Source organism: Ranitomeya imitator, chromosome 4, assembly GCF_032444005.1.
Source record: "Ranitomeya imitator isolate aRanImi1 chromosome 4, aRanImi1.pri, whole genome shotgun sequence".
NCBI classification, from domain to species: domain Eukaryota; kingdom Metazoa; phylum Chordata; class Amphibia; order Anura; family Dendrobatidae; genus Ranitomeya; species Ranitomeya imitator.
Genome location: NC_091285.1, coordinates 549,410,727 through 549,433,983, shown reverse-complemented (window position 1 = coordinate 549,433,983; position 23,257 = coordinate 549,410,727). Strand labels below are relative to the sequence as shown.

At 44.6% G+C, this 23,257-nt stretch overlaps 1 protein-coding gene across 7 annotated transcripts in view; it reads left to right on the top strand.

Moving 5' to 3' along the window:
• Window positions 1-23,257, top strand: part of AKAP13 (A-kinase anchoring protein 13) — a 303,165-nt gene that overhangs the window by 113,111 nt on the left and 166,797 nt on the right. For all 7 annotated transcript variants that reach the window (XM_069766257.1, XM_069766253.1, XM_069766256.1 and 4 more), the window contains exons 3-4: window positions 8,790-8,937; window positions 19,022-19,318. In XM_069766257.1, the coding sequence (XP_069622358.1) occupies window positions 8,790-8,937; window positions 19,022-19,318 (445 nt within the window). The remainder of the gene's footprint in view (window positions 1-8,789; window positions 8,938-19,021; window positions 19,319-23,257) is intronic.

The following is a 23,257-nucleotide window of genomic DNA, read 5'->3' as shown; positions in this document are numbered from 1 at the left end:
CGGATCAAAGCGGTTACCGACGCCCTGGTGACCGCTCCATGCATTGCGGTCTCGCGAGATGATTACGTGCGGTCTCGCGAGACCGCTACATCATCATCTTGCGAGACCGCAATGCACTCTTCAGACCGGAGCGCACGAGGAGCATCGGTAACCGATTCGATCCGGGGGGCCACCAGAGGGTGAGTATATAACTATTTATTATTTCTCTAGTAACCACCACGACAGCACACCTGGAGGATGTTACCCCTTTCCTAATAGGGACAGGAAATGACAAGAGGTTAAATAACCCCTCCCTCATCCTCCCCCTCAGTGTTTTTTCCTGTCCCTACTAGGGATGAAGAGGTCATCCCAGGTGTGCTGTGCCGGCAGCGGTCACCAGGGGGAAAGCGATTCTATGCCGGGCAGCTGGGGAGCAGACTTACCTCTCTTCCCCGAGCGCTGCTCCCGTCTCTCCGGACTCGGGACTTCCGCCACCAGTCCGCACCGTCAAGGCAAGGTCTGGGCGGCATTCTTCGGCTGGAGGCCTCTCTGAGCTCTCCAGCCCCTCTCCTCCTCCAGCGCTGTGCGCGCAATGAGGGCTTCCGGTCTGAAGCCGGCGGCAGGAAGTGACGTCAGACGCCGGCCGGCTTCGGTACTCAGGAAGCTCCTTTGCGTTCCACGCTGGAACGCATGTCAGTTAGCGTGGATTTCGGCGGTTTCTCCCCCCACATCCGGACATTGGAGGAGGAGGTCCTCTCACAGGAGGACAGGTGCTGTGTCCGGTCGCCTATTTAAGAGCCCCGGACAAGAAGACGTCTCAGGTAAGACCACGGTGTGGTGAAAATCATGGAGACGTCTGCCTCTCGCTCTGCTATTGCAGATCCCAGCACCATCCCGGCCCCAGTAAGTAATCTGGCCCTGGGTGTCCACTCCCTGATGCGGGTTGCAATCTTATGATTCCTTCTCCCCCTTTTTTTCAGGGGGACAAGGAACCCGCATCAGGAAGCAGATCCAAAGCGGCACGAAAATGTGCTGTCTGTGCAAAGAAACTGTCCTCTTCATATAAGAAGACATTATGCAAAGAATGCACAGAAAAAGTGGTCAGAGAAGAGCAGCCATCTCTAATGGAAGAGATTAAAGGCTTGATCCAGCACGAGATCAGAAGCTCTCTGGCCACACTCTCCCAGCCCACACCCTCCCCCAGTACTCCTCCGGAAGCTAAGAGAAGGAAGCTTAATCCAGAGGATGAGAGGCATGAGGAATCTCAGGAGGAGATGTCGGACGAACATCCAGAGGAAGGTGAAATATCCTTAAACTCAGAGGCTTCTCAGCAGGAGAGATACTACTTCTCCTCCAGTGACATAGAAGAACTCCTTACAGCAGTGAGGAAGACTATGGAGATTGAAGAAGAGAAAACAGCTCAATCAGTACAAGATGAGATGTTCGGGGGTCTTCGTTCTAAGAAAAAACAAGTATTTCCCATCCACAGAAACATCCGTGATTTAGTTCTAGAAGAATGGGAGACTCCGGAAAAGAGGTTGACCACCCCGGCAGAAATTAAGGAACGTTTTCCGGTAGATGACGAAACTGCTTCATGCTGGTCGGAGATTCCTAAAGTAGATATCCAGATCGCTAGGGTAGCTAAGAAAACCACGCTACCATTTGAAGATGCCTCCCAGTTAAAGGACCCTCTGGAGCGTAAAATGGACGGGCTGCTAAGAAAGTCTTGGGAGACATCTGCATCTTTACTTAATATCAATTCGGTGTCTACCTGTGTAGCCAGATCAATGCACCGCTGGCTGGGTCAATTAGAGGAACACCTGTCCTCAGGCACTCCCAGGGAGGAGATCCTGGCCTCTCTACCTATCTTCCAGAAAGCGACAGGATTTCTAGCGGATGCCTCAGCTGAGTCCGTGAGGGTGGCAGCAAGGTCATCAGGATTATCAAATTCTGTAAGACGGGCACTCTGGCTGAAATCATGGTCTGGAGACATGACCTCAAAGATGAGGCTCTGTTCGATTCCCTTTAAGGGGAATTATATGTTTGGGCCGGCCCTGGATGATCTACTGGAGAAAGCTTCAGATAAAAAGAAGACATTGCCAGAACCTAGAAACCCTAGGAAAAGACCCTTTCGCTCTCAACAAGAGCATACTCCTCAATACAGAGGCAAGGGTAAAACAGGGCGCTGGAGTTACCCAAAAGGAGGGAGAGACAGAAATCTCTTTCTTTCCCAGCCTCAAAACCAGAGAAAACAATGACGCCACCAGGGTAGGGGGTCGTATTTCAAACTTCCTCCCATACTGGCAAGCAATCTGCTCAGACCAATGGACGTTAACATCAGTCAGAGATGGAATAAAAATAGAGTTGATATCATATCCTCAAAAGATGTCAAGAACAACATCTTTAGCTACACCAAAGCTACAGTCCATATTGATAGCGGGAGTACAAGATCTTCTACTCAACAAAGTAATCTCCTCAGTCCCGGAAGACGAGAAGAACAAAGGACATTATTCAAATTTGTTTCTAATAAAGAAACCAAACGGATCCCATCGAATAATAATCAACCTAAAACCTCTGAATCAACATGTCGCCTACAGAAGGTTCAAGATGGAATCGGTAAGGTCCACAGTACCCCTCATAGGACAAAATTTCGTCATGGCGACGATAGATCTACAGGACGCGTATTACCACGTCCCAATCCATCCAGCTTATCGAAAATTCCTAAGATTTGCAGTCGCCAGGGGAAAAGACGTAGACCATTTCCAATTCGATGTCCTGCCATTCGGGCTATCCTCCGCCCCGAGGATATTCACGAAGATCATGTCCGAAGTAATGGCCTACATCAGAGGTCAACGAATATGCATAATTCCATACCTCGACGACCTACTGATAGTGGCCCCCTCAGTTCCCACTCTTCAGGAACACCTTCAGAAGGTAGTCCAGATCCTATCGTCCCTAGGCTGGATAGTGAACCACAAGAAATCGGAGATGGTTCCATCAACAACAAAGGTCTTTCTAGGGGTCCTACTAGATTCTCGCAGCCAGACATCTTTTTTACCAGATCAAAAACGGACCTTGCTTACAGCAAAGATCAGAACATTGAAGGACAAGAAGATAACTTCTCTAAGATGGGCCATGTCGGTTCTCGGGACCATGACGTCGTGCATCCAGATGGTGTCATGGGCACAAGCCCACACCAGAGTACTCCAGACTTATATTCTGTCAAATTGGGACGGATCCCCAGATTCTCTGGACAGAAAGATCAGGATACCACCGCACGTAAAGTCATCCTTGACGTGGTGGCTACAAAAGGAAAACCTACTGAAGGGAATTTCCTGGTCGCAGGATCCAGCAATCTCTATAACAGTAGATGCCAGCGAAAAAGGTTGGGGAGCTACGGTAGCCCAACACATATTTCAAGGGAGCTGGCCAAGCGAGATAAGTCAACGATCCTCAAACTTCAGAGAATTAAAGGCTGTAGAGGAAATCCTCGAAGCAGCGGTAACGCTTGTACAGAATTCCCATATCAAGATCTACTCGGACAACATGACAACAGTTGCCCATCTTCGTCATCAGGGAAGTACAAGACACGAGGATCTAAAGGCCATATCAGCCAGAATATTTTCCTGGGCCGAAGAACATGTTCTCTCTCTTTCTGCCCTGCACATAAGAGGGGAAATAAATGTACAGGCCGACTTCCTGAGCAGAGAAAAGATCCATCCCGGAGAATGGGGTCTAGACCCAGAGACTTTTCAGTTTTTGGTCAGGAAGTGGGGTCAGCCGGAAGTGGACCTGTTTGCGAACGCCCAGAACACAAAAGTGGATCAATTTTTTTCTCTAGATCCAACCGATCCGGGGCTAGGAGTAGACGCATTGGCCCAACCATGGACATTCTCTCTGGCCTACGCGTTTCCTCCATTACCAATTCTACCAAAGGTCCTACAGAAGATAAGGACAGAAAGAGTCAGTGTAATCTTAGTAGCTCCATTCTGGCCCAAAAGAAGTTGGTTTGGGTCCCTCATCAGCCTAAAAGTAGATGGACCAATAGCACTACCTCCGATCAAGAACCTCCTCTATCAGGGGCCAATACTTCATCCAGACCCCGAAAGATTACACCTGAATGCCTGGCTTCTGAATTCTCAATTCTGAGAACCAGAGGGCTATCAAAGAAGGTCATTAGTACGCTGCAGAAAAGCCGGAAGACCGTTACCAATTCCATTTATCAGAAAATATGGAAGACCTATATATCATGGAGTGCTCCTGAACGGCCCAACCCAGATAGGCCGAACTTAGCCCGAATCCTTGATTTTCTACAGGATGGATTAGAAAAAGGTCTCAAACCCAGCACCCTCAAGGTACAGGTGTCGGCACTAAGCTCGTATTTCGACCAACCTCTATCCGAACACAGATGGATAAGAAGGTTTATGACGGCAGCATCCCGCATATCTCCAAGATCCATTAATATAGTCCCGTCTTGGGACCTCAATATAGTTCTGAAGGGACTTACACTTCCACCTTTTGAACCCTTGTCATCAATACCAATGGATAGACTCGCCTGGAAAACCACCTTCCTGATAGCTATAACGACAGCCAGGAGAGTAGGTGAACTACAGGCCCTGTCGATCAATGAACCTTACATGAGGATTCTACAAGATAGGCTTATTCTGCGATTGGATCCATCATTTCTTCCAAAAGTCGTCTCTGACTTTCATAAGTCACAGGAGATAATTCTCCCTTCCTTTTATCAAGAACCAAAAAATGAAGAGGAACAACAGTTCCATACTTTAGACGTTCGAAGAACGGTACTTTATTACCTTCAGATCTCAGATAAAATTAGGAAGGATCAAAATTTACTTATCCATCTTCATGGGCAGAATAAGGGAAAGAAGACTTCCAAATCTACAATTGCCAATTGGATCAAGAGAGCAATCTTGGAGGCCTATCAGATCCAAGGCCTTCCACCGCCAGAGAAATTCACAGCTCACTCTACCAGAGCAACAGCTGTCTCCTGGGCCGAGAAAGCCAGTGCTTCCATTGAGCAAATATGCAGAGCGGCCACGTGGTCCTCGGTCCATACATTTTCTAAACATTACAGGCTAGACCTGATGTCAAAGGAGGACTTAGCCTTTGGAGAAAAAGTCCTTGGGGCTATAGTCCCTCCCTAATAGATTACTCTTGGGTACTGCTCCAGGTGTGCTGTCGTGGTGGTTACTAGAGAAAATAGAATTATTCTTACCGTTAATTCGGTTTCTAGTAACTCACCACGACAGCAGGAGTAATCCCTCCCTATGCTTGTTATACGTTCTGAAAAGAATAAATATAATTTGAAGCATTCATTCTCCTGTGGTCCTTTATAATAACACTGAGGGGGAGGATGAGGGAGGGGTTATTTAACCTCTTGTCATTTCCTGTCCCTATTAGGAAAGGGGTAACATCCTCCAGGTGTGCTGTCGTGGTGAGTTACTAGAAACCGAATTAACGGTAAGAATAATTCTATTTTTAATACCTTTTTAAACAGTGATATGGTGCCCACATTGCTATAGACTGCGTGGGCTGTGCAATATACTACATGGACTGCGCAATATACTACATGGACTGCGCAATATACACCGTGGGCTGCGCAATATACACCGTGGGCTGTGCTATACACTGCGCATACATATTCTAGAATACCCGATGCGTTAGAATCGGGCTACCATCTAGTGTATATGTGTGTATATGTATGTATATGTATGTATGTGTGTGTATATATGTATATATATATATATATATATATATATATATATATATATATATATATATCTATCTAGGAGCGTCACTCTGTCCGAAGCCTTTATATACTGCGCAAGCGCGACGCGCCTGCGCAGTCTGGACCCCACAGAGTTACGCATCTGGGGATGAGGATTGTGGCCCAGGAGGGTTGTGGCGCCGGAAATGGCGCCTGCGCAGTCTGTGCTTTCCGGCGCCATTTTTATACTTAATCTATATATAAAATGCATTAGCGGAGCAATCTAGCCACTTTCTGCTGAATATATATAGAAAATACGTCAGTGCAGCAAGCCAGTGACTTTTTACTGCACATGACAGAATGGGGGCACAAGATGGGAGCAGCACATGACAGTATGGGGGTGCAAGATTGGAGCACCACATGACAGGATTGGGGCGCAGGATGGGAGCAGCACATAACAGAATGTGGGAGCAGGATGGGAGCAGTATGACAGGAATGGGGACGCAGGATGGGATCAGCACATTACAGAATGGGGGCGCAGGATGGGAGCAGCACATTACAGGATGGGGGCGCAGGATGGGAGCAGCACATGACAGAATGGGGGCGCAGGATGGGAGCAGCACACTACAGGATGAAGGTGCAGAATGGAAGCACCACATGACAGCATTGGGGCGCAGGATGGGAGCAGCACATGACAGAATGGGGGCGCAGGATGGGAGCAGCACATTACAGGATGGGGGCAGCACATTACAGCATGGGGGTGCAGGATGGGAGCACCACATGACAGGATTTGGCCGGAGGATGGGAGCACATGACAGGATTGGGGAGCAGGATGGGAGCACATGACAGGATTGGGGAGCAGGATGGGAGCACATGACAGGATGAGGGCACAGAAAGAGAGTAGCACATGACAAGATGGAGGCACACAAAACAAAATGAAAGCGCAGGATGGGGGCTGCACATAACAGGAAGGGGGCGCAAGATGGGAGCAGCATAACAGGATGGGGACGCAGGATGAGAGCACCACATGACAGGATGGGGACGCAGAATTGGAGTAGCACATACCAGAATCGGGGCAGCACATACCAGAATGGTGGCGCAGGATGGGAGCACCACATGACAGGATTGGGGCACAGGATGGGAGCACAAAACAGGATGAGGGCGCAGGATGGTGGCTGCACATGACAGGAAGGGGGCGCAAGACGGGAGCAGCACATGACAAGATTAGGGTGCAGCATGGAAGCAGCACATACAAGGATGGAGACCATATAACAATATACGGTAAATGCCCGCCACCCAGGCGTAGAACTGGTTCAATAGCTAGTGTGTGTATATATATATATATATATATATATATATATATATATATATATATATATATATATATATATATATATATATATATATATTGTATAAATGTGTATATGTATGTATGTATGTGTTATATTATTTTGGTATATTCTGGGACTCCTCATTATACAATTATTTTATTGTAATGTATTTTAAGCTTTACGAATTTAGTCCCTTTTGCACCTTATAATTTATGCTGTGGTCCCATTCATGTTTTTAATTATCAATTGTGGTTTTTCTAATTCTTGTTTTATGTGTGCGGGCACTCTTTTACATAGTGCCAATGTTTTTGCCAATTCACCTCCATTAAAGGCATTTTCATCTTTATATAATATTGTCCCTTTCCTTATATAATAATCTCCCTTTCCTATATTTTTGTATGTATGAATTATTTTTTAACATTTTATCATCGTAATCCACATCCAAGGCTTAGGTTTACACCTCCATCTTTGCCTTCTCCACCACCCCATCATTGTCCTCTCCACCACCTCCATCATTGCCTTTTCCCCCACCACTCCCATCATTGCCCTTTCCACCACCTTTATCATTGCTTTCTCCTCCTCCACCCCCGTTCCACAGCCTTCATCATTGCCTCCTCCACCGCCACTCCCATCATTGCCCTTTCCACCACGTACACACACACACCTCTCAGCATGTACACACCTCGCCTCTCCGCACGTTCCCCGCAGCTGCAGCACGTCCCGCAGCATCTTCGTCGCCGGCAACTTTCTCTCTGCCACAGAAGCAATCTGAATACTGACCTCATACAGCCGCGCTGCTGTGTCATACAGGAAGCGCGAGCAGGAAGCAGGACGGATCCTTGCAGCTCCGCTCCACTACCATTTTTTCCTGTAGGCTGTGGAGCTGCAGGGATCGCTCCCTTCCTGCCGTACATGAGGGCAATCTGGCCAGGGGCCTCCCGGAGCCTCGGGGCTGGATAAACAGGCCAGATTGCCTTCAATGTTAACCCCTGCAGGGGCCCCCTCCACCGCCGAGCCCCGGTGCAGCCTAACTGGCTGCACATGCGGTATGTCTGCTCCTGACATAGAACAGGATTGTGAAACACAGATGTCTTACCCTAAGTGGGTGACTGTTGTGTCATTGGAGTTTGTTGTGTGAGGGATCAGAAAATATATGCATGATTTTCTTTTTTCAATATACTGCACTGTTTAGAAAAGGGTGGCAAATCTCTACTGTACAGTGGAAAAAAGGCATGCTGATGCATCCTGACCTAGCGTACGCCAAAAGGAATCTGCATGGTGAGGTTTGCTTATGGCATATGTTGGGTAATAATGTTGACATATACCTTTTGATAAGTCTGAAAAAAATATGTGAACATTTAACTTTTGCACCAGCTAAATAACTGCATTGCCAATAACTGTTTGTAAACCCCAGTTTAGGAGCCTGATAAGCTTTATAGTATTTGCAACATGACAAATTGTCCGTAGCGCTCTATTTGCCAACAAGCAGCAGAACTTGCACTGCCACCATTGTTTTGCCATTAGATTACATTGTAAACCAGACTTTTTTTTTCTTGAAAACCTTGTTTAATGGTAGATGATGAAACCACTTTGCACAGTACCTGTCGCTCATACAAAGTCTTCTTCGTCACCACATATTACTGATAATTATTTTCTTGCAGCTGATGAATAGTGATTAGCAGTAAGTCCATGTTGTGTGCAACAATCAGAATGAATAGGATTACTAACTGGCTTTTTGTTTGGCCTGTCAGGGTGACTGTGTCCTTACAGTGAGCCTCACCGAACAGAGCGAGCTGGAAGAGGATGCGGTGTTCTACCTGCTGTTTGCCGGCTCCACTCTGAAACATTTAGCAAGTGCTCGTAAAGTAGATGCCGCCACCCTAGAGACTGTCACTCCAGGTAAGAGGCTTCCATCTCATGCTCTCTAATTAAGATTTTGCATTGTGCATGTAGATCTGCTGATTTTTGCCTTAAAAATAACATTAAACGAATATGCATGCAATTTTAATTTTCTAACTCTTTATGGACAATATTATACATTATTAATAACATATTTTTAAGAGGAAGAATGTGTGAGATGGCTGCCTTAGTGAATGTGCATCGATCTGCTAAAGATTACGGGAAAGATATGGTGGAAGACTTGGTAGTGGCGGCAGTGCTCTCCGCTCGGGTGCTGTGGGCGGCTTGTGCTTGTGTTCACAGTCTGTGAGCAGCTCACTGATCACATTGAATTAGTGCATTGTGCAGCGTGAAGCCAAAATCAGAACCACCCCAAATGATGTGCTCTTAATCTCATAATTACCAGAGTTAGTCTAATTGGTGCACTCATGAGGCTAGGTCATAAAGAAAAAAAATGGAGCCCCAGGCTATATAGAGTGTCTTAGAGAATTATATATTAAATACAGATATAAAACACAAACATTGAGGCTCCCGAATCATCACGATCGGCTTTTTGCATGCTGGTCTTGGTAAAGAATGCACTGGTGTAAGATGGACCAAATTATTAAGAGGTGGGCACCTTTAAGCTGCTGTACTTTATAAGGAATTTACTCAGGTCCTCGAGTACATTTTTCTGGAAATGAACGCCACATTTTAGGTGTTAATTATGATAAGTTTGTCGGTCGCCCTCTACCACGGCTCTTCCGGCTAAGCTCTACCTTCTTTTCAAAACGTTGGCACAGCCTGTTGATACGGTTGTGAAAACACCAAGGGGGGAATGAACGCATGATTGGAGTAGCATTTCTGCAAGGCGCAATGGAGGCGCACACCTCTGATAAAATGCGCCAAATTCATTAAGAGGCGTGAACCTCTTAATTCAGAGTATAGTACTCTAGCGAGCCCTTCATTGAGACTGGTGTGAGCAATGCCAGTATTAATAAATCGTCCTGCTGATGTCACACAAGTTTTGTGCAACTGTGAGTTGGGCAGAAGTTGTGACAATGAGGCCAGAGTTAAGTTCAAAACTGATGAATTGGGGCCTTTCTCTTTACTTGAATGATTATACGTTCTTTGAGCAAGCAAATTGGCTCCCTTCCAGAAGGAGAAAGATTTAGGTGGCTCAGTGGTGAGCGCTGTAGCCTTGCAACACTGGGGTCCTGGGTTCAAATCCCACCAAGGACCACATCTGTAAGGAGTTTGTATGTTATCCCCGTGTTTATGTCAGATTCCTTCGGGTTCTCTGGTTTCCTCCCACACTCCAAAGACATACTGATCGGAAACTTAGATTGTGATCCCCAGTGGGGACAGTGATGATCATGTCTGGAACATGATGGCGCTACAGCGAGTAAATAACTTTCTAATGCCAGATAGTTACTCTGTAATTTCCAAGGGATGTCTTAATGTCTGACTTAGTATAGAGCCTAATAAAAATCTGTCACATGCCCTAACCACAGGCAACTTGAATCAGAGACCACCTTCCTCATTATGAACATGCAGGGTTTCAGAGGAAAACTTAGTTGAAAATGCGGTCAGGGAAAAATGTGAATGGTTACAGAGTAATGTCCAAGCTGCCTCCTCCCCGTCCGCTCTGCTAGATTGACAGGTCGCTCCCTACATATACACTGTGTGTAGAATTATTAGGCAAGTTGTATTTTGATCACATATACATGTTGTCCTATTCCAAGCTGTTCAGGCTTGAGAGCCAACTACCAATTAAGTAAATCAAGTGATGTGCATCTCTGTAATGAGTAGGGGTGTTGTCTAATGACATCAAATCCCTATATAAGGTGTGCTTAATTATTAAGCAACTTCCTTTCCTTTGGCAAAATGGGTCAGAAGAGAGATTTGATGGGCTCTGAAAAGTCCAGAATTGTGAGATGTCTTGCAGAGGGATGCAGCAGTCTTGAAATTGCTAAACTTTTGAAGAGTGATCACCGAACAATCAAGCGTTTCATGGCAAATAGCCAACAGTGTTGCAAAAAGCGTGTTGGGCACCAATAACTGCCCATGAATTGAGGAAAATCAAGCGTCAAGATGCCATTTGCCTCCAGTTTTGCCATATTCCAGAGCTGCAACGTTACTGGAGTAACAAAAAGCACAAGTTGTGCGATACTCAGGGACATGGCCAAGGTAAGGAAGGCTGAAAAACAACCACCTTTGAACAAGAAACATAAGATAAAACGTCAAGACTGGGCCAAGAAATATCTTAAGACTGACTTTTCAAAGGTTTTATGGACTGATGAAATGAGAGTGACTCTTGATGGGCCAGATGGATGGGCCAGAGGCTGGATCAGTAAAGGGCAGGCAGCTCCACTCCGACTCAGATGCCAGCAAGGTGGAGGTGGGGTACTGGTATGGGCTGGCATCATCAAAGATGAACTTGTGGGAACTTTTCGGGTTGAGGATGGAGTGAACTCAACTCCCAGACCTACTGCCAGTTTCTGGAAGACAACTTCTTCAAGCAGTGGTACAGGAAGAAGTCGGTATCGTTCAAGAAAAACATGATTTTCATGCAGAACAATGCTCCATCAGATGCTCCACACTCCACAGCGCGGCTGGCCAGTAAAGGTCTGAAATAAGAAAATATAATGACATGGCCCCCTTGTTCACCTGATCTGAACACCATAGAGAACCTGTGGTCCCTTATAAAATGTGAGATCTACAGGGAGGGAAAGCAGCCCACTTCTCAGAACAGTGTCTGGGAGGCTGTGGTGGCTGCTGCACGCAATGTTGATCGTAAACAGATCAAGCAATTGACAATCTATGGATGGAAAGCTGCTGAGTGTCATCATAAAGAAAGGTGGCTATATTGGTCACTCATTTTTGGGGGTTTTGTTTTTGTATGTAAGAAATGTTTATTTCTAAATTTTGTGCAGTTATATTGGTTTACCTGGTGAAAATAAAAAAGTGAGATGGGAATATAGTCGTTTTTTATTAAGTTGCCCAATAATTCTGCACAGTAATAGTTACCTGCGCAAACAGATATCCTCCTAAAATACCCAAATGTAAAAAAATAACCACTCCAACTTCCAAAAATATTAAGCTTTGCTATTTGAGTCTTTTGGGTTGATTGAGAACAAAGTTGTTTATCAATAATAAAAATAATCCTCTAAAATACAACTTGCCTAATAATTCTGCACACAGTGTACACATGAAGAAAGACCGTCTGTCTGAGTTGTGGGCAGGACATGCCTCTGACTGGTCACCCCTTCCCTTCCCTTTTGTAACATACATGTTTATAATGAGGGAGCCAGTCTCTAAATCACATTGCTTATAGTTGACCAGGGACATCACACCCCACAGTCTGGTTTTAGAATTATTGCTTCTTATCGGCATGATACTAGTTGGCTGGGTGAGATGCCTTTAGGCTATGTGCTCACATTCTGGATTTTTAGCTGTTTTTTAAGCGTTTTTGCGGCCGTTTTCCCGCTGTGAAAACGCTTACATAAAACATCCCGTTATTTTAATGCATTCCGCAATTTTTGTGCTGCATTTTTTTCCCCAGCTGAAATTCATTGCAGAAATCAAACGCAGCATGTTCATTAATTTTGCAGAAAATCGGCGGTTTTGCTGCTATAGAATTGTATTTGTAACCATTGGAAAAAAAACGCTAAAAATCTGCGAAAAAAAAGCGACAAATACGCCCTAAAAATGCAAAAAAAAGCCATAAGCGGATTTCCTGCGAAGGGAAAATTCTGCATACTTTCCAGGGCTGTGGAGTCGGAGGTAGTTTTGGTTGGAGTCTGAGTCGGTACAAATGTACCGACTCCGACTCCAGCTTTAAAAAAAATGTATTAATATTTCATAATTGAACTTTCATATGAATTTTATAAATGTTACTCAAATAGATATGTTCTATCAAACTATGAACAACAGTGATAAGCAGTTCTTATAGGAATAACAGAATTTAATTTCGAAAAATATTTGGATCACAAGGACCGTGCAAAGCGTTCCCGCATAGAAGAGTCATCCCCATCAAAGAACACAGCCAGTACATTTCAGCAGAATTTTTCATGTGCACTAAAAGAAATTGAGAAATTTGACCGTTCATCAAAAATAACAGTGCAACAAGCGATTCCTCTGTATCCTGACATTGTCAGAGATGTTGCCCGAGTGGTTACTGCTTTGCCACCAACCCAAGTTAGTGTAGAGAGGTTGTTCTCTGCTCTCAAAATAATTAGATCAGATTTGAGGGCATCCATGAAGGAGGATCTGACAGAGGCAATACTTTTTCTGAGGACAAATTTATAGATTTCTTCTTATTAACTGCATAACAGTGTTTATTGCATATTTACTTACAAGAGTTTAGAAAAGTTTATAAAAGTTATTTGCTATATTCTAATTGTATTCTAATAAATATAGTTTTTGCTCTAAGTGGTCTGATTACTTATATGATGGTGAGAAACTGAATAAGCACGATGTTAATATTTGACAACAGTAAATTTATTGTTACGAATTGGCCATTTATGAAGGAGCCGGAGTCAGAGTTGGAGTTGGAACCTGATAAAATCCAGGTGTCGGAGTCGCAACTGTGGCTTACCGACTCCACAGCCCTGATACTTTCTGCTACGTGGGCACCAAGCCTAAGGGTAAGTACACACGTAGAATGAATCCTGTGGATTTTTCCGCAGCGGATTTCATAAATACGCAGGGCAAAAACTGCCCGTTTTTCCTGCGGATTTATTGCGGATTTACCGCGGTTTTTGTGCGGATTCCACTGTGGTTTTACACCTGCGGTTTTCTATTATGGAGCCGGTGTAAAACCGCTGCGGATTCCGCACAAAGAATTGACATGCTGCGGAATGTAAACCGCTGCGCTTCCGCGTGTTTTTTTTCCCGCATCATGTGCACTGCAGATTGCGTTTTCCATAGGTTTACTTTGTACTGTTAACGCATGGGAAACCGCTGCGGACCCGCAGCTGCGGAAACGCGCATTCGCAGCAAAATCCGCAGCATGTGCACATAACCTAAAGGTTATGTTCACACTTGTCATTTTTGTAACATTTTTTTCTGCAGCCAAAACTTTCACTCTTGACAGTAAAAACATTGTGTAAAAATGCAGAAAATACCTGTGTTTTTCAGTAAGTTCATAAGTTCAGGCTTTTTAGCTTTTTCTTAACTTCTTTAGATTTCCAAAGATGCCAAGCTTTTAAAAGAAGTGACTTGACCCTTCTTCAGGCGTTTTGGAAGCTCCTTTATACAATACAAGTAAAAGAAAACAAAAAACCTCCAGCAGTTAGTTAAAGGTGTCAGAAAAAGCGCTTGGCGAACAATCGAAATGAGGCAAAAAAACCACTTGAGAACAAAACACACTGGCTGGAAGCGACTTTCTCCACTCTCTGCTTTGGGTACACCTGATGATTTGTCCATCATATAGTTATGATCAGCCTTGGTCTTTTGATACTTTGATCCATACACTTCCAGGAGGAATAGCAGAGGATAGATAGAACACATGTCCTAGAAAATAATATTTTTACAGGATTGTTGAGATTTTGGATCCTGTTGCTGTGGTGCATGTGAGTGCACCAACATTGTTACTGCCGGATGGTTGTCCTCATCACCCAGTGTTTGTAGCTCTGGCCGGTGGTGATGATTTATTAGTTGGTGGTTTTGTGACCCCAGGTGTTTATCCGTCCATGGCAGCGACTAGCTCCTATCTCTACTGAACACTAAACCCACAGAACGCTGAAGCCACACGTCCCTCTACAGCAGGCCTGGGCAAACTGCGGCCCGCGGGCCACATCCGGCCCCCTGAGTGTTTCTGTGCGGCCCGCTGACACTCACAGCCAGCAGGCCAGAGAGGGACTGATCTATGAGTCTGATCTTTCTCAGAAGCGATTGTTGCCCCGCCCCTGTCGTCTCATTGGTGGATGCGGGGCTGCTCAGTTCCCGGCTTGCAGAGCTGCTGAAACCTATGCAGGTCTGGAGGCAGAGCGGTCAGGATCGGAGGAGGGAAGCATGGACTACAACACACATCTGCTGCAGATAATGGGCAGGTAGCTTAAGAGGAGCCCAGATACCACCTGGGAAGTAGCATCCTGTGTCCGCTGTGCTGAGGAGGTCACAGCACCTGCATTGCCTCCTTTCACACTGTGGAATGAAAGTTGTGGGGCTGTAGTTTAGGTTCAGGGAGAGCAGCTTATTAGTAGCCATTGCGTCTCCCTGGATCTTCCTGGCAGCTGAATGGGGATAAAACACTTGGGCTGAGTATTCCCACTGAATATGGGGTCCAGCAGTGAAGTGCCCCCTCACCCCCACTACATACATATTCTATGTGCTCCCCAAACTGCTCTTCTGCCCCCACCATGTATGCCTCCTCACCTCTGTATGTGAGGGTTAATCCTTACCTCCCTGTTTGCTTCCAGCTTGTACTGTTGTATGTCCTGTGCAGGAGAGGTAAGGGTTAAGTCCCCCATAGTGCTCCCCCTGTGATCTGTGGTTTATCACATCCTCTCCAGACCGTTCCCCCTGTTGAAGTTTATGGGTGTGCAAAAAATAAAAAAATTGGATCCCATATGAATCATCCATATAGCATCTGATTTTTACGAATACATTTCCATTACTGTTAAATAAGAAAAATGAGAGCTTTTTCAAGTTTGCATGTTTTGGCGCTGCAGTGTGCTGCCCTATTTATTTAACTATATACGAGTTGGCGACTCTGGGTTCAGCACCTGTTCACACTCAGTCTATGTTTGGATGTGCAGGTCAGGTTTTTGAAATACATTTCCATTACTAACACAGGACACTGTATTTCTTCTTTTAAATTTTATTCACTTCTGCTCTATAAAAATGGATGCCATACAGATGACAATACAGATGGAAAATCGTCTTTTTCTGGACGAAAATCCTGATTTTTTTTTATATGCTCATGTAAATTTCATCACATAAGCAACTGCTTTTTAAAAAGTCATGGTTTTGGACCGCCCCTTGAAGTTCAGCCGATTGGTTCGGCCCTCCACAGCAGGGCCAGTTTCTGAGGTGGCCCCTTGGGAAAATTAATTGCCCACCCCTGCTCTACAGTGACAGATGCTGAGCAGATTGTCTCTGTGATTAAGATTTTATCACATTGAACTAGAAACGCTGCTAGTATTTTATTAGCATTGTTGCCTGTGTGCCTTGTAATTGCCTGTATTGTGACTTTTGATTGTAAGGTGATGTCTCTGTTTAAAACCACTTTCTTGTATTAGGGATTTAATTTAAATAATACCTTAAAGGGATATTCTTGTATGCCAACCTATTTGAAGTATGTGGTACAAAGTAAAAATCCTTAAAGTGAACCTGTCAGCAGGCTTGTACCCAGTAACCTACACACAGTGTCAGGTCGGTGCTGTTGTACTGATTTAAAATGATACCTTGGTTGATGAAATCCGTCTTGTGGTTGTTGTTTAATCTTTATTTGTAGTTTTCAGGTAATGATATGCTCGTGCTGCGGGGCGGCCTGCGGGGCGGCCTGTGGGGGTCTGCATGTGGTGCTCTGATTAGCTATTTATAATGCAGACTGCTGACAGGTCACTGATCCCTCAGTCACTTGCCCCCTAGTGTACATAATGCATAGAATATAGTTAATACTGTTGGCTTAAAAAAAGTTTTACATCCAGCAAAATTGCACCAGTGCCTGGCAGTAGCATCTATCTCTTACCAATAGATGCAATTGCTCAAGCGCCGCCACCATTTTGCTGCAGCCAATTTTTTTTGTCCCTTCAACAAAAGGTGCTTGCATAGTAGCATCTATCAAAAACTCCAAATAAAGATTAAACAACAACCACAAGACGGATTTCATCAACCAAGGTATCATTTTAATCAGTATAACGGCGCCGACCTGACACTGTGTAGATTACTGGGCACAAGCCTGCTGACAGTTTGTTTTAAACTATATTTCTATTACGCCCATGTGAAATAGTGGCAGCTATTCTCTGCTCCAATGCGGGTGCTAGTCCAGTGATGTCGGTGCCTGCTATCTGGGATTCATGGGACATTGAATGCTGCAGGGCCGTATCGGACATGATAGGGTGAGATGTGCAGCTCCGAGGTTGTGACTGCTGCATTTCTCACCTACCCCTTGTCCCTGCCATTAGGTGACTGGTTGTAGACTGGACTTATCTGTACACCAAGCTCATAATATAAAGTGGGACTCTTCGGACAGTGTACTATAACCCACTTACTTTGTAGATGACATGAATTCTCTCTAGTTTTGTGTCTTCCATGTTCGTTGGTCTCTTGGATAATGACTGAGGGAAACAGTGACTCATGATTTTGTGTTGCTGCGCTCTGCTAAGCTCAGGCATTGGCGGCTGATGGTGTACATGGTGTGCCAGCTTTGTGCCTTCTGTTAATGTTTCGGCTTTAGTGATTTATTTCTCACTACATATATGTCTGTCTTGTGGTCCGATTAGTCTTGGTCAATTGTCGGCTGAGATGTCAGACTGCATATTTCACACCCATGATTAATATGTGGATTTGCAGGCCTCTGCAGTGACGTAGCACATGGCACAAATAAGCCACAGTTTCTACAACACTCGGTTGCTCAGTGACTTCGTTGCAATGGATTTATAATAATAGGATTTCCACGTTTCTGGATCAGTGTGCAGCTTATATTTTCTGTGTAATCTGCTCAAAAAGTTTAATGCATTTATAATATTTTACTTGATTTTTTTTCACTGTTTCTGTGTTTTAATCCGGATTTCTCTATTGCCTCATTGGGGGACACAGGAAAAGACCATTAAATCCAAGGAAGGTATGAGACGTCCAGGGAGCTGGTGATGGACGTCCTCGTCTTCTCCAACCGACAGGCTCTGGTGGGCGAGTGGGTGGGGGACGGAGCTAGGACCGGACTTCTAAGCACGCTTGTGTGCTAGGATCATGGTCCTGCTGAGGGATCTAAGAGGATACGGGGTGGCAGTACATGCCGTACTCATAGTCCGTATTGTGGGACTACAGGTGTAGCTGTTCACCCTGTATCTCTTTCGGGAAAAACTGAAAGAAAACGACACACATTGAGGTAGATAAGGGTCTAATGTAAGACCCGTGTCCACCTCCTACTGACACTAAGCTAAACTGGATATCCTACTTCCTGTCGGTGGGGTGTACACTGCAGAGGAGGAGCTAACTTTTTTATTTGCATAGTGTCAGCCTCCTAGTGGCAGCAGCATACACCCCATGGTTTCCTGTGTCCCCCAATGAAGGCTCCGAGAAACAGATTTTACGGTAAGCAACCAAAAATTTTGTTTTACAGTCTAGTTCTTCTGACCTTCCTTGGTAACAGTCAACAAGCCTATCATAGTCACAGCCTAAAGGAACCTGTCAGCACTGGGGGCTGTGTAATTACACTTGGACTCTGTCCTCCCCTGTGCATTGCCACCCACCCCCTGTGCATTGACACCCACCCCCTGTGCATTGACACCCACCGCCTGTGCATTGACACCCACCGCCTGTGCATTGACACCCACCGCCTGTGCATTGACACCCACCCCCTGTGCATTGACACCCACCCCCTGTGCATTGACACCCACCCCCTGTGCATTGACACCCACCCCCTGTGGTCTCTTTACTGCCCATCAGCACAGAGAATACAGGGGAATCATGACGGTGTGCCCATCTTAGATTGTCACCAGTCTACACTCGCATAGACTGACAATAGATTTTCACCTGGGTCTGGAAAACCCCTTTAACTTGTTCACCATGACGTTTCCTAAATCTGCCCTCTTCTGAGTGGTAGAAGGAAGATTAGCAGCTGGTGGCAAAGGTAGTGCCATTATTTTATGATCGGGAATGGGTCAATGGGCAAAGTACATCTACATAGGGGACACATAGGGCACAGTCTTCCAACAGCACAGAGCAAGCCTGTGGATAGCCTCAAAAATCTAATTTTGCAAGATGGTGATTAAACCACATACACACCATGTTCGTAGGTGTCTGCAGCGCTGACGTGTTCTGTATAAATTCATGGATGTCCTAGATGTTCACAAGTAGTGCAGACTGTCATTATCTGATTGGAAATTTTCTATATTATATCTTTAATTCTCTTTTTTCAATGCATCTTCCGCAGGCCATGACTGCTGCGAGCATGTGAAAGTCCTATTGTTTGCCTCTAAGAAAGGCCTATCTGCCATAGTAGCACAGGAGGACTTCGAGTTTATCAAAGACGAAGCTTATGAGTCTGCTCAGTTTTTGGCGTCCAGTGCTGGGAACCAGCAAGCTCTGCTATTTGCCAAGTTCTTTTTGAATAAATCAAGATCCTCTCCTGGGGATGCCGTCATCCTCGATAAAAAGATCACATTGGCTTTTCGACATTTACAGTTACCAAGTGGATGGAACGTTTTGGGAGATTTCCCAAGTATTACAGGTAATGGCGCTGGTAAAAGGGTATAGTCTGCTCCAGAATATAGAGTGGCTAATAAGTGGTCCTTTCCTGAAATTATTTGTGTATAGGAGACCGTTGGGTGCTCATTATACTGTGGATTGTATGAAATGTCTGTGGCTGCAGTGTCGCCACAATCTGATTTACATGAGTTGTTAGGGTTACCACCTTTGCCATACAAAGATATCAGCCAACTAATAGGGCGTGGTTGTAGGTGAGCGGCATTACACGGGCACACAGTACCAGTCAAAAGCTGTGATTTTCCCTTTTCTTCTTAGAATGTGACATTGTATTTTCAGACTGAAGGCAGCTATAGTAACCCCATTTCCGTTTGATAACTGCTTTACACCCACTTGGCATCCTCTCTAGCATCTTCATCAGGTAATGGCTGTTTGTTCTAGCGGTAACAAAATTACAGCCATTAGTAAATGTGCATCTTAGATGGCAGTCCGCTAACACTTGTACAGATGACCATTCTCCCACCCCCCCTCCCCAACCCTTTCATACACACGCACTCGGCTCCACCAAGTACGCTACTGCCAGACACCTCTGTGCACAGACTTTCTACCATGAGACCAGGCGTAATTAATCTGCATTCGTTTAAAGCTGGGGCGCTTCCCAAACATATATTGTTGGCCTTGGCCAGCCCTTTAACCTAAGGGCACAGAAATTGAAAGTTTGAAAATTGCAACATTTCCAAAATTTTTGCCAAATTTCCTTTTCTTTCATAAATAAATGCAAGTCATATAGAAGAAATTTTACCAGTATCATGAAGTAAAATATGTAACGAAAAAACAATCTCCGAATCTGTTGAATCCGTTGACGCGTTCCAGAGCTTATAACCTCATAAAATTACAGTGGTCAGAATCGTTAAAAATTGGCCTGGTCATTAAGGTCAAAATTGGCTCGGCCGCTAAGGGGTTAAAACAGCGATTTTGATCAAAACTACAGCATTCAGCCCAGTAAGTGACACATTGTTGAAATTGGGGTCTCTATCTCTACATCATGCTGCTCTCCGATTAAGTCACCTTGTGCCAGACTCCCTTTAAGGGCTCATACTCACTTGCGCGAGACTCGGATGAGTCTCGCAAGGCAATACCCAGCACTGCACCTGGCACAGAGGAGCGGAGCGTCTGGCTGCATGTATTCCTATGCGGCCGCACGTTCCAATTTGAGTGCCGGCAGCAGCACCGGGTATTACCGTGCAAGACTCATCAGAGTCTCGCGCAAGTGAGTGTGAGCCCTAAGACACAGGCTGTCGGTGACCACTGCTCTAGCTGGTAGCAGAAGGTCCACATCCGATCCTTCACTACTTCCTTGAATTACTTGCTCCTCTCCACAAACAGGACCACGCGTACAGTTTCTCCAGGTGGATGCGATGGAGATGTAATCGGAGCCTGCGTTGGCTTTCTGTGCCTCTGTGAAGGATCTGTAACCCCTTAATGACCGCCAATACGTCTTTTAACTGACCTGAGATATAAGAGAATAGCGTCCCCATACAGATGACAATCCAGCATCTGTTGGTTGTACACTATAGCTGACAACTTGCTGTATCAGCCACGATCAGTATTTGCGCCTTCTAAATCTGTTTAACCCCTTAGATGCTGCTGTCAATAGTGACTACATCATTATAAATGGTTAACAGAGTGTGGGGGCTTCTTCTTTATCACAATTGGTGCCCTCAGATCATGATTTTGTTGTCCTGATGTTTGCGATGGCAATTCATGACCAAATAGCGGCCTTAGAGTCTGCCGGCTATAGTAATCTGTTTAGAAGTTAGCAACATTTAGGTGGTAAAACTACACATTTTAATTTCTGTCATGCCATTTTGCATTAATTCCTGTAAAGCACCTGAAGGGTTAATAAATTACCTGACAGCAGTTTTCAATATGTTTAGGGGTGCTGTTTTTAAAATGGTATCACGTTTGGGGGTTTCCCAATATATGGGACCCCTAAAGTCACTTTAAACATGGATAAGTCCCTAAAAAAATAAATGTGGTAAATTTCTTTGAAAAAATGAAAAATTGCTGCTACATTTTTAAACCTCCTAAAATAATAATAATAATAATAATCTTTATTTTTATATAGCGCTAGCATATTCCGCAGCGCTTTACAGTTTTGCACACATTATCATCACTGTCCCCGATGGGTTTTACAAATGGTGCTGATGTAAAGCAGGCATGTGGGAAATGTTATTTATTAATGGTTTGCTGTTGTATGACTATCTGGATTAAAGGGATAATCATTCAAATTTAGAAAATTGCTAATTTTTTAACATTTTTCTCAAATTTTTTATATTTTTTATAAATAAACACAAAAAATGTTGAACTAAATTTACCATTATCATAAAGTATAATGTGTCACGAAAAAACAATCTCAAAATCACTGGGATTTGTTGAAGCGTTGCAGAGTTATTACCACATAAAGTGACACTGGTCAGATTTCAAAAATTTGGCTCGGTCACTAAGGGGTTAAAGCTCTCGATAACACGGCCTCAGCTTTTAGAGAGGGAAATAATTCATTATCTTTCCAATGATTCCCGTATCTTGTACTGAGCACCGAGTCAGTGGGTGGTGTCTGTCACCAGACGCATTAAACGCATTTGTCAGTTTACACCAGTTCAGCTGTCTAAACAGCCCAGGCTCCCATTTCCCAACTCTCCTTGAACTTTGCAGCGGTGAAGCGGCTGCACTTCACAACAATACAAGAAAGCCAAGGACACTTAAAACAAGCAAATCCGCAGCGCCCGGGAGTCTGTATTTCAAAGACTTGTGGATCACCGGCTAGGAGCAACGTAGACATCACCTTCCCAAGGTTTACTACATGCATCAGATTGCAAGTGTCATCTCTGCATCTGTTATCATATATGGAAGCAATAGGAGAAAAAGGAGAAAAAAATCTTCAATAAAAGTCAAAACATCAATTTTATTAAGTCATTTAGGTAGTAAAAAAGTTGTACAAATAAATAACACTACAACACGTGACACACCGATGCAATGCAGATAGCCAAATCCCCACCCTCACAAGCCCCCCCACCACAATAATCAGTACTGGCCCGTCACATGCAAAATGATCCCATAATTATGGAAGGAGACAGAGAAAAGGCCCAAACCATGGCAAGCTGGGCAAATGATCACACACTGAGAAATCTGCTGTTAGCTATGGTGGTAGGGGTGGTGTTCTTTCTCGTTGCGTGTCGATGCCTGCTAATAATTGGTCAGCCTCATACAAGGGGAACAACCCTAGTGAAATCTAATAACATCCACTGGGGCTTAAAGAAAACAAAACTTAACTCATTAGGGTCCAAATAGTTTGATTCCTATTATCGCCAGCTTCCAAACGGTGCTTACAAGTTCAATAGAAAAGTGCTTGTAAGCACTCTTCATGCTCTTCTGTCCAGTGGCGGTGGTCGGTCTCCAAGGCAACAAGCTGTAAAGTAAAGGTAATAAGTGTTAATATCTCAAGAAAATTTTAATAAACCATAAATGGCAAAAAAAGGTTGCATTTACCGACAGTACCCATTTATGAAGATGGGACTAACCCTTTAATGGCAGCTGCATGTAGTGAGCTCCCTGTAATCGGGTATGCTGACAGTTTTTACCTTTTTAGCGCTATGTTCTTTATAAAGGTAAGCGGTGGATTAGGAGCTCTGCACCAGACAATGTCTCATCCCCTCCACTGAATCTCCAGAAATCCAGCAGAGTTCTGAGGGTCTATGAAGGTTAAACAGGACAAGGCATCTCAGCAGGTGTTGCCATTTCCCTTGTTAAAGGAGCGTGTTCCTCCACATATGACACTGTCGGCACTGATTTCATAGTGTGAAGTGACAAACCATGAACTGGTAACACCCTGTGGTCACTTTATTACTAAAGTAAATAATTAGAGTAATAATGGAGAAACAGCGGAACGCAAACTTCAAAGAAA